Here is a 14,058-nt window from a genome sequence, read left to right on the forward strand (position 1 = left end):
ACTCTGCCAGCAGAGGGAGTGGTTCCACCAGGCTACAGGTGTCCATGGTGCCCACTTGATCTGTGGTGGTTCTCAACCTTTCCCAGGCAGTCTATAAACACAACACCAGATATCTGTCTAAACACAAATATAAAACAACAACTGTTAATTTTATAATGGACAATTTACTTTTTGCAGGGAAAGTAAAATGTAATTGGCCATTTATATGTAATTGGCCGTCAGTATATGTTGTTCCAGAAGAGTTAAAAACGTTCGCTCTGACAGAATACAATAATATTAGTGCAACTTTACCCCCTCTATCACTATCACACAGAACTAGTGTGATAGAGCAATTTGTGCCGAATAATGTCATGTGTTTACTTCCATATTATGGGCCCGCCTTTTCGGCATCATTTCCCCACATAATATTGATGACGTCATGGCTTTTCCGGCGTGCCCGTAGTGAACGCACAGAACAGACTGCAGCGCTGTGAGACCAGAGTGGCACATCTCGCCTTTATTACTGATCTCTCTACTTGCTGTTCCGAACTTCCGTTCTTCAACCGAGCGTCCGTCGTTGCGCGGGTGCAAAGCGCCAAACACAAACACAACAACGGAATCGCCTTGTTGTTTTCAATATTATAATTTATAAACTCCCCGGCTCGCAGCTTTCCTATCGGGCTTGTGCCGGTAGTTATAGCAGTTATCGTTCCCCTAACGACAGTCGACAAACTAAACCACAGAGAAACAATCATGGAGAAGTTGTTCAACAAACCGTTGCAAGTGAATATGAGGTGCAAGGATTGCGAGGACAGGTAATGTCTGCTTGTTTACTTATGTGTTACATTAGCAAGCTAAAAGTTAGCTAACTAGACAACGCAAACCATGCACGGGCGTCATTTTCGATACGATATCTTTCATGTCATGTAAACAGCTAGCCCCACAAGCAGAACCCAATGGTAGTAAAGTTTCTGACCTTTTTAAGACTTTATGCTTAAAGTCCAAATTTCATAAAAGCTTTATGGAGGGTTCCGAGAGGGGCTAGTAAACAGCTGAAGCCAATGACTGGTGTGTGTGTGTGTGTGTGTGTGTGTGTGTGTTTTCTCCATATCGGCGCCTACACTTAAATTCATGTTATCACCTCCGTCTTTATCCTATCTGTACAGTACGCTTCAACTCTAGTCTGAATGATGCATGCAGTAACTTTATGTGTATAAGTTGTAAGTTGTTATAACTCAAATGATATATCATTCATATATTTGTACATTCTTAAAATTAAACCCAGCTGGACCGACTATGTATATGCCTAGTCATATGGTAATGGTTCACATGATATGGCTAATATGCCATCATTTATTTGTTGCTTAATAAACAACAAAACAGGTGGATATTGCTAGTAGAATTATGTTACTGTACTCTGTTCAGCTCTCTATTTATTTTTTGAAGGTATAGGTGAGTCTATTGTAAGATAAAACTATCAATCTAATCATTAGATGAATATTTTGTTATACATATATTGCTGATATTGGTGTAGAATAGATCACAACTTTGATCTTAGATTTGTCAGTCACCTGACCATTTACAGTTCCATTTCTGCCCTTACAGGAAAGCAAATATCATAGTTACCATTGTGCTGCAACAGACAACAAGTTCTGTTCACAAAACGGTAAGTGTGCAAAAATGTGAAGGTTGTTAATGGTTATATAAATTGTGGCCCTAGTGTGACGGCCTAGTAGGCCTACTGACTAGGATTGATATTGGATTGGTAATTTAGTACACAATGCTGAGGAAGGCCCATTGGGCATGTCCGTCTGTCTATCGGAGGTAAATCATGTGAAAAGGACGTTCATTGTGTGCTGGCTACTTCATTCCTATCCTAAAGCATTATTGAGCCTTGCACCTAAAAGACTATTGGCTGTATTTTGCGTGTCTTAAGTACCAGGTCTTATTCAGGGGGGCAGTCAGACGGATATTTTGTGAAGCCACTAAGGAAATGAAAGTTCATATAATGGCCTGTTGTGGCGCTCTCATTGGGCTCAAAAAAACCTATAGCCCCATAGAAGTCCATGTATTTGGGCCCAACTTCACCTAGACTGTATTACCTTAATAAACATGGTCCTGAATACTTTTTGCTTCCAGTCACTAGTTTAAAGTCTCATTTCTAATGTCATAATATTCTTTTTGGAAAATTATGGTCCCATTTATTAGAAAAATTACCATAAAGTCGCGCATGTTCTGAGGGGCGTGGCTACCGTTACAGACAGTCTATGAACGGGATCCCCCACCCACTCGAGTCAAAATAAAAACCAACAAAGAAGAAGGGGGAAGTCCCGCCTCGTTGTCTGGGCCAAAACGGATCTAGAAAGATGGCGACTTCCATTGCAAGGACTGACAGGCTTCATTTTACGTTCACGTTAGACCCGCGGGACGCTTTGTCCATATTTTTTACAGTCTATGGTCTTATTCCCTAACTTGAGTAAACTAAAGACCTGGAGGCGTGATCAATGCTCTTTGGCCACTCAGAATAGCCAAATGGCATTGACCACGCCTCCAGGTCTTTAGTTTACTCAAGTTAGGGAATAAGACCTGGTACTTAAGACACATAAAATACAGCCCATATGTATCTAATCTCAAGTGCTGTGGGTTTTTTCTGCTTTTGCAGTTATTTTGTACTAGTGACAATCACTCCAGGCTGGAGTACAGAGGTGCATTTCTGACCCTAAATATCCCTGATGATCTATGTTGCAACTTGTAGAAAATATAGGATTTCATACTTATCACTGACTAACCTATTGTTTTCTTGTTCTTTCTTCATGTTAGGAGCTTCTTTTAAGACTAACAGATGATGCTGACCCATATTTTTTGTTCAGCCTCTCCATATCAGAGGAGGACTTCCAAAGGTAAGCACTTGGCACCTCATACAGCTCCTCACTGCAATGCTGTTGTGAATTTTGAATTGTGTTCTATGAATGTCCTAACTCTGACCCTTTCCTCACTGAAAATTAATTTATTTGTCATTAGTTTGAAAGTTCAGCAGGGGTTGCTGATAACCTTCAATGAATTTCCTCAGAAATTCATTGACCTCTTGAATCTCTGCAAACAGGAGTCAGACTCTGATAACCCAAGGTACAAACACTTTGACAATCTTATCTAATTTTAAAAGCTTTTGCTCCATGCAATACTGCAATTATACTAAAATGACTGCTTTACAGATTTCTGCTGCAGTTAAGTCAGTCCCCAGTGCTTGACAGCTCTGCTGACTTCAGTGTTGTTGAGACAAATGCCTTCAAACGTCTCAACCACCTCACATTAAGGCTACTTCAAGGCTCTGACACGGACATTAAAAAACATCTAGCAGTGTGCCTCTCGTCAATGAAGGTAAATGCCTACATTAATTGAAAATGGTCATATTTCCCACTTGTAATCAAAACATCTCTGTTCTAAGCAAACATGGTTAGTCTAAAGCCAATAACACAGACTGAAGCTAAGCTAAATACTACAAGATAAGCTAAATACTACAATAGCATACTTGCACCAAGACCTGCCACTTGGATTTATGTTTCAATCAAAAGTTTGGCACAATTTATTTTATTAAATTATGACAAACTGACAAATACTGACAGTTCTACCACGCTAACTGTTCACAAACTGTACTGTATAGTTGAGGAATAGCACTAATTTATAGATGGGTCGTAATTCAATGATTGACTAGAATACAAGAAGGTTCGCCCCATAACACGCTCTCCCCAGGTCTAATCCAGCAACCTTGGGTAGCCACCACATATTCCTAAACGTAACCTCAGTAATATCGGACATCCCTAGTTATGATGGTGGTGTATTCTTTATTTAGTTGGAAATATTATTTTTGAACACTTGGTGGCAGGCTTTAGATTTGACAGAACTGGTTGTGTATTTAGAGGGCACACAGGTGCAGTGATTCAGATAGGACACAGGGGGCTGTATTTTGCGTGTCTTAAGTACCAGGTCTTATTCCCTAACTTGAGTAAACTAAAGACCTGGAGGCGTGGTCAATGCTCTTTGGCCACTCAGAATAGCCAAATGGCATTGATCACGCCTCCAGGTCTTTAGTTTACTCAAGTTAGGGAATAAGACCTGGTACTTAAGACACGCAAAATACAGCCCAGGGAATGGTGGGAGCACACCGGTGTTCTTACCAGCAGCACTCAGCAGGTAGCAGACAAAAGAACAGGACAATGCTCTGATGAAGGCTGCATAGCCGAAACGCTTAAGCGTTCCTTTTTTGGTGTGTGCCAATAAAGAAATGGAAAAGTGAGTACTTTGTCCCCCGCTTGTTTAATTTTTGGATGTGCTACCTTTTTGACATTTTTTACAATTCCTATTTTTTGATGTATACTTGATTTGGGTTTGGCACTCCACTGAAAGCCATTGCTGATGCGCAACCTCTTTTTCTCATTTAAAAGAACAGGACAATTGCACTGGTATCATGGTCATCTCATCTGTACAACTCTGTCAATAAATACACCCAGACTGGACATCCATCTGTCATGTGTGCAGTGTGCACTGCTGCGTACGATCACTCCCACCACCTGTGAAGTAGTTACATTTAGGATCGAGGTTAATTTTAAGCATAGTTTTACTGAGGTTACGTTTAGGAATATGTGGTGGCTACCCAAGGTTGCTGGATTAGACCTGGGCAGAGCGTGTTATGGGGCGAACCTTCTTGTATTCTAGGCAATCATTGAATTACAACCCATCTATTAACATGCAGACGTGCCATTCCTCAACTACAGTACAGTACAGTTAGTGAACAGTCAGCGTGTTTTTTCCCCCATCCAGATAAGGCTAGATGTATGGGGTGGATCATCCACCAATCATGCACTCAATTATTATTTGACAGCCATAATTTATACCAACAATATCTTTTGAATATTTCAGGAGGAGAAGCATTCCTTTGAGGAGAAGCTTAAGAAGACTGAAGATGAACTAGGTTATGCTCTACAGGTATATGATCAGGGCTGCAACTGTCGAATATGTTCTTGGTGATTATTCTATTGATTACCTTTTTGAGTAAAGTATGTTTTTAACTAAATCGCTCATTCTGTTTAATCCGTAATAGGACTTAATCATAACCGTTATCTTGCTGTTACACATCAATGCACAGTTATTCCAGAATTGGAGTTATTTTAACCCCTATGCATAATTTCTTACAGAAACTGTCAGATAAGACAAGAGAGTTGGACAAACTTCGTGCAGAATGGTCAAGTCAAGAAAAAACAATATCCAGTCACTACTCTCAGGATCTTGTATCCGAGAAAGAGAAGGCTTTAGAGGTAAGCTACTTGTTGAGGGCTGCACATGTGGCTTTCAAACATGATATCATGTGGCAGCTAAGTCTATGGACTTTTTATGTTTGTCATATTCATGCGTCACCCCATAATTCCAACCATAACCTTTTGGAGCTGTGCTAACTGCTCCAACATGTGGCATCATACACCATCATCATGATAAAAGCCACTTCACAAACAGTTGTGAAGTGGGGGGGGGGGGGGGGCTTTTGTATTGGATGTGTAAATTATTTTTTGCAATTTCCAATTGGAATGTACTGTACATGCAATGTTCCCATCTTCAGACTAAAACCCTCAACGTGGCTCAGTTGCAGCATACCTGAGGCATATACATAATGTAGGCTCACAGGTTGCATATCGAAAATCACGTTACATGTAATATCCATAACCATACCTAACGAAGCTAATCAAATACTGTAGGGTGTAGGCTGCTACTCACATATAGTTGTGCCTGCCGTCTGTGGCTCAGTGTGATGAATGGGACAGCTTCGGGATTCGGGAAAGTTGATTAAATAGTCTCTTAAGTTTTCAGTGGTAAAGTTAACGTGTGCATGTGTCTATCTTTATGATTACTGTTGTTGTCTTGGTATTCCTTTCACCGGCATGCGACTTCACTCACTCGGTGTGTGTTTGTGGTTCCAATTCCACCTTTACTCCATCTATCTTGCCCTCTCTTTTGAAAGTGTCTGTGGTAATTTTATGACTTGTTTTGACTGTTCAAAGAATCAAAACTCAACTTTACCAGGCGATTGCAGAGTCTGCAATGCTAAAACTGTTCACAGCCATTAATATCAATGCATGTACTCTTGCAGATACAAACCAGGCTTCAGAAACAGAATGAAGACCTACGCCAAGATCTGGAGAGTGCTCACAAAAGTACTACCCATCAGCTTCAGACCAGACTAGCTGAGTTGGAAAACTCCAACAGAGAACTGACGGAGAGGAAATACAAGAGTGAATCGACCATCAGGGACCTGCAAATTAAACTAGTGGGTGCAGAGGAGGTAAGTTTACATTGAGGCAGATAGAGACAGAGTTTTCACTTCCGGTTCATTTCTGGTTTTATCTGTCACATAGCAACCTAGAACCATTCATACGTTGGCGTCTTGGCGAAGAGTGCGACCTATCGTAAACCACTGAAAAGACCAGTGAAGTGTTGGATTTGATAGGACGTCACGTGTATAGATGTTCTTGGCAGTCTATGTATTACGTTTTTGAAAAAAGTATGTCAAGTATGTCAATAAAAAGTATGTCATGACATCACAGGTTAATCCTTAACCGTTGAGCTTTTAATCTGTTTACATTGAGGCAGATAGAGACAGAGATAGTTTTAATTTAAATAACAGTTTTGCCATAAACATGTAGCTCAGAGGCACAGCAATGGTAAAAACAATGTTTAAAAGTTAGTTATGTTATATTATGTATACAGTACCTATATTAAAATGTTCTACCAATTACAACTAGAACTGCACTCTGCTGAGTGCCTACTTGCGTGTTGCACACAAGTAGGCCTACTAGTGTGCAAGCAGAGCACGCAAGTACTGTCGACCGCTACGAACTTTCAAATCTCAGCCTCTCTGTAAAACATTGAAATGGATTTAACAGGAGGCGCACAGCCAAAATATTTTTGGCTAAGCCATCAATCCATCCATTTTACTCTGTTCCAAATGGCAACAGCTGGTGTTCCCCACTTTGAAAACCTGTGAGCTATATCATTGTTAAATCAATTTGTACATCTTTTACACTCTCTTCTCTCTTTCAAATAGGAGGCTCAGCGAGCAAAGCAGCAGGTATTGTCTCTGAGGAGGGAGAATGGGACATTGGACACAGAGTGCCATGAAAAGGAGCGCTTGGTCAGCCAGCTTCAGATGCGTACAGCTGTTCTGGAGCAAGAAGTCAAAGACAAGGATCAGCTAATGTGTCGTACAAAAGAGCTGCTTGAAGCCACTCAACAGCAAAAGGTGAGATGTAAACAGGTGTCTGTGGATACATTTGTGCACTGCCCTCTAAGCTTTAGCTAAAATAAAAGTAGTAGGGCTATTACTAGTCTAGACCAAGTACTGCCATAATGCAACATTTGAGTTTGAGACCAGACTCGAGTCTGGTCTCAAACTCAAATGTTGCATTATGACAGTACTTGGTCTGTCTCACTTACCCTGGGTCTTTGTCTTAATTTGCTCCCTGTCATCTTTAGTCACGCTGAAAGCAAATTTTGTGTTTTATGTTTATATTTTTGTGTAAGTATGGTGTCTGAATTGGAATGTACCGTAACAGTAACTTTGAGCATAATTAATTGCATATCTTTATCCATTTACTTGATTGTTCATATTTTACAGTGGTTTATCAACACCTTGCTATAGTTTTGTTTTACACCAGTCTTTCTGTATATCAAATTTGGGGTATATGTTTTGCTTCTTAAGGACTCTATTGATGGAAATGCTGGAAAACTGGAAGAAACTGTCAAATTACTCTCTGCAGACATAATAAAGGTTGGTGAATTTGAATGATTATTATACTACTACTAATATATTTATTGATCTTCATTAAAGTCCAAAGATCACATACAGAATTTTGATTTATAAAGTTAAATTGGTCTTAGCCATTATTTATAAAAGCTTATTTCAATGTCTGATTACAATCAGGAGAGAGAATTTCACAATTTCACTTGTGTCATGTATGAGCTCTCTTTATTGAATGAAAAAAAGTTAAGGTCCGCACACTGAAATCAGCTCCAAAGCTTAAAATATTAACACTTGCATTACCGCAGGCAGCCAGGCAATATCTGTGAATTCGCGCCAACTACTTCCGGGGCACACAGCCCAATACAGCGAGAGGAGGAGCAAAAGGTTGTATGAGCAGCAGCCAACATGTCTTAGGCCTCTTTTAGACGGCGACGGTCTCCAGATAAAACGGCAAAGTCCCGTTGCGTTCTCATTTTTTATTGACTTTTTACACGAGAACGCACACTTTATGAAAACGCTATAATGTCGCTAGGTGGAGGTAACGGGCTGCCAAATAAACCAGTCACCCACGTATAAGAAGAAGAACCAGGTAGCTCGCCCTTCACGCAACCCTATCGGGTTTTGAATGACACTTCCAGAACACAACGTGGTTGTGGCCGTCGCTCGCTGCCTGCTATGATCTACTAACGCATCGAGATGACAGACAGGCTGACAGGCAGCCCAGAGCATGCAGGCAGCGAGCGCCACGGGATGGTTATATATTTTATACATACATTACAATACATTAGACTACATAAACGCTGTTGCCGCGGCTGCCACCTATCACAATTAAGGCATTTTATTTACATCATGGTTTTACATTCACCATCGCTGATGAGCAGCGCTTTGTAGGCGAGGAGGGATGCTTGTTCAGGAACTCCATTATGTCATATATGGCTCTGCATCAATGTAATAAACACACTGTATGCGCTGTGAGCCAACGTGAGCCATGATGTCATACGTTTTGCGGATTCACTGTTTTGCCTGTTTACACGGATACGGGATAAAACGGCGTTCTCAAAGATTTCCACTCTGGGAGGTGGTTTCACTTTGTTGCGTTTTCACCTACTGAAAACGCCGTTCTCGTCTAAAGGGACACCAGCAAACGATACTTTATTTTGCCGTTTTCTATGAACACCGTTCTCGTCTAAAGACTTAGTTTTCACCACAAGCGATAATATGGCGGGCGCGATGCGATCAAAAATCACTATTTACTTCTGAACGTCGGGCGGATTGGACAAAAACAACTTTGGCGTATTCTTCTGAGAAAACAAGCGGCAAAGAAACTACAATGCATCCTTATGGGATGTGCGAGCATTGATCCTCATGATGGGAAGAACGTAGGCGCTGTCTAGCAGCCTGGGCAGCACGGAAGGTTAGTGTTGAGCTTCGGCTGCTTGGAATTGATATAAACCTTAAAATGGTAAATGGTGCATTTACCCGCCATATGACGGGTATGGCGACCTTCGGGGTTAAATCTTAACCCGTCATCTGACGGGTTCCGAAGTGTTAAGGTTCCTTACAGGCTTACACCATACACCATAGTGGACATGACGTTTCAAGCCTCACGGCTCTTCGTCTGATGAAGAGCCGTGGACATCATGTCCACTATGTGTAAGAAACATTAATAAGTATTTTAAGCTTTGGAGCTTATTTCAGTGTGCAGAGTAGACCTTATCTTTTTTCTATTATTATCTCAGCCCGGCACCTGGCGTTTAGTTAGTGGATGTGCATGCTCTATTGTAATTTTCTCTCTTGATTGAATACCTCGACGGCTCGACCTGAAAACAGGGGGAGCCCCCTGTTACTGAACAAACACTCAATAGCATTTTTGTTGTTGGAATATCATATGACTTACATCACCCATATTTTTTAAGTAACAAAATTGTATTATACTACAGGTGCTCACACTTAACGGTTGCCTGACTGCCCTTGGCAAGTAAATGAAACGTTCGGGCAGGTGGGAGTTTGCTTTCAGGTTGCTTGATAGGCAAGTGCGTTTGAGTGGGGACCCAACTGTCTTTAGTTTGTTATAAACACAACACTGTCAGTGAAAATAGGAGAGCACAGTTGATGATATATTATACAGTTTATTTATCCCCAGAATTCGCAAGTACTGTAATTTTCTTTTTCCCCCCCTTTTTTAATGAACAGTCATTCAGATTTCACCTATCGCAATTTAGGGTTTTAGGAAAGTAGAAAATGAACTGGACTAAGACCCGATACTAAACATACTTGTTATTGTTCTTCACCAAGGCCAACGAGATCATTAAGAAGATTATGGGGGAGAATCAAAAATTGTCCAACAAAAACAAGATGAAAAACATAGTCACTGTGGAACAAGAGAAGGCACTCTTGAAAACCGAGGAAGAACTGCTCAAGTTCACAAAGAACCTTGAAAACGCCCAGCAACAGCTCAAGCACAAAGATGAACAGGTATGTGACTGTCATGTACTACTGTATATACTGTATCATATCATGGTATCTTTCAAATTTGGTGTGGAAAAATGTGTTTACATGAGTGTTTTAGTCACATTAACCCTGGCATCCCTATTTCAGGCAAATTTTCTAAACATTTAAACTTAGCAGATGTAGATTCTACACAATGTGGTCTCTCTGCGTGTGGAACAGCACCTCTTTATTTCCTTTTTTCCTGGTGCAGTAAAGACTACAAGTTATTACGGGGCAAACATGTGTTTTTTATTTTAAGGAAGCAATAGTTTTGACTCTACCCTGAGCGCCGGTGGGTCAGGGGTAGAGTGGCTGGATGGTAACCGCAAGGTTGCCAGTTCAAACCCAGGCTCCCCCAGAGTTAGTGTCGAAGTGTCCTTGAGCAAGACACTGAACCCCTAATTGCTCCTGATGTGCTGTTTGGTGGCTTGCATGGTTTCCACCACCATACTTTCTGATTGTCTATGATTAAGGCAGTAATGAGGCATACAGAAAAGACTGTCGAAGTTGTCTTTTTATTACTCAAAGAAATCTCTACATCTTCAGGTTTCAAAATTGAAAGAGCAGTTGGAGACAACAATGCAGAAGTTAAATGAAAGCAAAGAGGTGCTAAAAACTAACGAAAATGGTAAGGAATGTATTTTCTTTGGAATTTCTTTTAGGTTTGAAGTGCTGCATTTGAAGGATAGGCATGTGCATGACTGACCAAAGTCGATTTTACCGCTAACAAATTTATTTATTCAAACCCACCATAGCTTTATCTGTTTCTCTGTCTGATATTCATATCACTACCAAAGACGTTTCATGGACATTTAACAACTATTTTCTCTGTGGACTTTTATGAGATATCATTTGCAAATTAATCTAAACCTTCGACTGCATTACCACACAAAAATAATGTATGTTCCTTGTCAAAGATTTAAAGCAATGTCAAATTCACTGTGTTCAATTATCTATCTCATCAAGTTGATCGTCATAACGTACTGAAATGTACAATGGCTTCCTGGACGTTATGTACCGGTAGTAGTAATGCATGCATATCGCCCTTTGATATTTTCTGTTTTGCCCTTTTACCACAGTTATAAATTGGCTGAACAAACAACTAAATGAAAAACTGCTGCCCAGAAAGCAACCATCTCCTGAATCATTTGAGACTCCTTCGGTTTTGCCTACAGCAGCAGGATTGAGGGTACGCTAAGTGGAAATGATTGATTGATTTTATTTTCGAGGCAAACTAATCGGCATCTTCCACTGTTCAATTTGTGATTTTTCTGCAAACTCCATTGAGACCGCACATAAGCCTCATTCCCAGATGCACTGTAACGTGGAAGTAATCTAGACATTAACCAATGTCTGACTTAGTAGCACCTCATATGCAAAGAAATGTACGCTGCCATGAGTTAAGTCGGTGTGATGTCAAATTGAGTCGAAACGTGTCACTGTGAATGAACCAACTAAGTAATTGTAAAGTGTATTTACATTGAGCGAATGGCCGTATTGATGACATTTGTAATTGTTGAGTAGAGAGGAGCCTCCATGAGGTGTTTAGAGAGAGAGAGAGATCTGCAGTTTTATTATTGACGATCAATCATAATGTAGTTTTCATTGCCCTTTTTCTTATTTCCGTACACGGCTCTATATTATTGACGTTAATGATTTAAATATTCAGCCATGTTTTACAATAATGATGTCATAAGTTTGACAGTGTTGCATACAGAAACTAGCAGATCTACAAGCTGATGACTCGTATCTGTGTGAATCAGGCTTCACTCTATTGTCTCCTCGTGATATCAATTTGTTTTTTTACAGGCCCATTTTTATCCAATGAGTGGGAAACCTGGTATGTCTCCTATGGAGGCCATAAATGTCATCCCTATTGAACAGCATCCCATACATATAGCGAATAAACAAAGGTGAATTAATTGTTTTGTATTTGATTTATGTTATATAAGCTGCATAACTTACTGCTAGCAAATAACCAGGGTGTTAGAACAATGTGTTTGGCATAGCCTAATCCTTAAACTTTTCAGCTGTCTATTTTACAGTGTTACTTAGGCCAGGTTTGTGTAACTAAACCTGGTGGTCTAAGTAACACTAAAAGTGTACCGTCGACTGAGACTGGGCAACTACTTTGACAGTCACAGTGGTTGCCCAGTTAGTCGACAGTACAGTGAACATTTGTTTTCTCTTCTTTCCTAAGTGGAGAACCTGTAGGTTTGGATTCCAAATACTTTGAGAGGAGAGATGATAGCATTCCACTCCATGGTCTGTTGCCTAATCTACAGAACCGAGGTACCAATTGGAAATAATCTGTTTATATAGTGTTGCCAACTTGGCATAAAAATTGGCTTATTGATATAACAAATAACTACTCTATAGGAAAATTATGAAGAGCTAAAGTATTACTGGTCACTAGATGTGACTATAAAAATGAGCCTTTAACAGTGCACAGCCATAAGTGCAATATACAGGTGATGTTTTTGTTTTTGTGATCTCATACACAATTTGTGAATGAGATTATATTTCTTTCTTTAAACGCTTGGTATATTTTGAAATTAATTTGGGATTAGACTAAAGTCCTTGGTGCGTGGGTGTCATCTATTGACATATGCTCAAATGTTTTATTTATTTACTTTTCAGAATTACCTCAGCGGCCTTCCAATCACACATCTTCAGCGTTCTTTACTGGATAAAATGCTTCAGATATATTGGCTCAAAGGTTGAGTCTCAACACAGGCTGGACGAATTGCTCTTGTTAGATAATTTCATGTCTACTGTAAAGTAGGAAGTAGTACAGCTGGGCTTGTTTCAGTATACAGTTAGTTCATCATAACACCGTTTACAGGTTGACTCCCAATCCCATTTTCAGAACAGATGATTAGGTAAATCAGTTACATTCCAAAAGTCTTTTGATCGATTTTAGAGAAATAATCATTATCTAAAGGCTTCATAATTCCCTTTTTTTAATGTGTATTTATTAATTTAAAATTAAAACAATTCCCCTCCCTTTCTTTTTCTTTTTTTAATCCCCTCAGTTTGAGGCCTGAGCTTGTATGAGTGAGTGGTTTGGCAATTGTTCTTTTGTTATTGTTAAATTTAATAAAGAGTAAAAACAATAAAATATCAATTTGACAGGTTGTCTCATGCCTACATATATTTGTATTTTATTGTTGTGTGATTGTGTTTTCTTTTTACTATGGGAATGTGTTGTGTGCATTTATGTTCTGTTACTACTGGTCCATAGCTGGGATTGGTAACGTAGCTGACATTGCCAGGCTGATCATGTGAGATCACTCAAAGGTTCCCCACAATATCGGAATTTTGTGAGCGATACTACATGACCAGTCTGGCAATGCCAAGCTAGGTGATTGGCACTCCCAAACTGGAGTGTGCAGAGTAGACTTAGAACTGCAACTAGCAACAAGTAAAGCTCCAATTTTGGGTAAAGTGAAGTCGCATATTTGTGCAGGCTTTCACTGTCAAAATCAGACTTGTAGATAAGAAGTCGGATCAAAATTTACTGGTACAAGTGCATTCATAAAATTACACTACCAGCATGCAATGCTGCTCCATGCTGACATTAGCATCAGCATGCATCAAATATAAATTTTTAAGCTCAATTACAGTAAGCCCTTAGCATTTCTGTAAACACACAATTAGACTGCTGTGAATGGACATCAGGGGTGACTCATGGGAGAAGTGCCATAGTTTTAAATGATAGGTTTAATTGTGCTCCTGCTGGAGAGCACACCACAATAAAGCAGAGCGAGTTTGTTTATTTATAAAGGAAAGCAGACATT

At 39.9% G+C, this 14,058-nt stretch overlaps 1 protein-coding gene across 1 annotated transcript; it reads left to right on the forward strand.

Moving 5' to 3' along the window:
• The first annotated feature begins 648 nt into the window (after positions 1 to 648).
• On the forward strand, positions 649 to 13,410 carry sass6 (SAS-6 centriolar assembly protein). The gene is made up of 16 exons (XM_080769565.1): positions 649 to 794; positions 1,585 to 1,645; positions 2,800 to 2,879; positions 3,001 to 3,105; positions 3,192 to 3,357; positions 4,897 to 4,962; positions 5,172 to 5,291; positions 6,119 to 6,310; positions 7,073 to 7,267; positions 7,727 to 7,795; positions 10,064 to 10,243; positions 10,805 to 10,886; positions 11,338 to 11,447; positions 12,068 to 12,171; positions 12,459 to 12,550; positions 12,899 to 13,410. Exons 1-16 carry the CDS (start codon positions 733 to 735, stop codon positions 12,949 to 12,951), a joined length of 1,737 nt encoding a protein of 578 aa, XP_080625691.1. The 5' UTR covers positions 649 to 732; the 3' UTR covers positions 12,952 to 13,410.
• Positions 13,411 to 14,058: the final 648 nt, after the last annotated feature.

Source organism: Protomyctophum bolini, assembly GCF_963924005.1.
Source record: "Protomyctophum bolini genome assembly, chromosome: 8".
In the NCBI taxonomy this organism is placed as follows: domain Eukaryota; kingdom Metazoa; phylum Chordata; class Actinopteri; order Myctophiformes; family Myctophidae; genus Protomyctophum; species Protomyctophum bolini.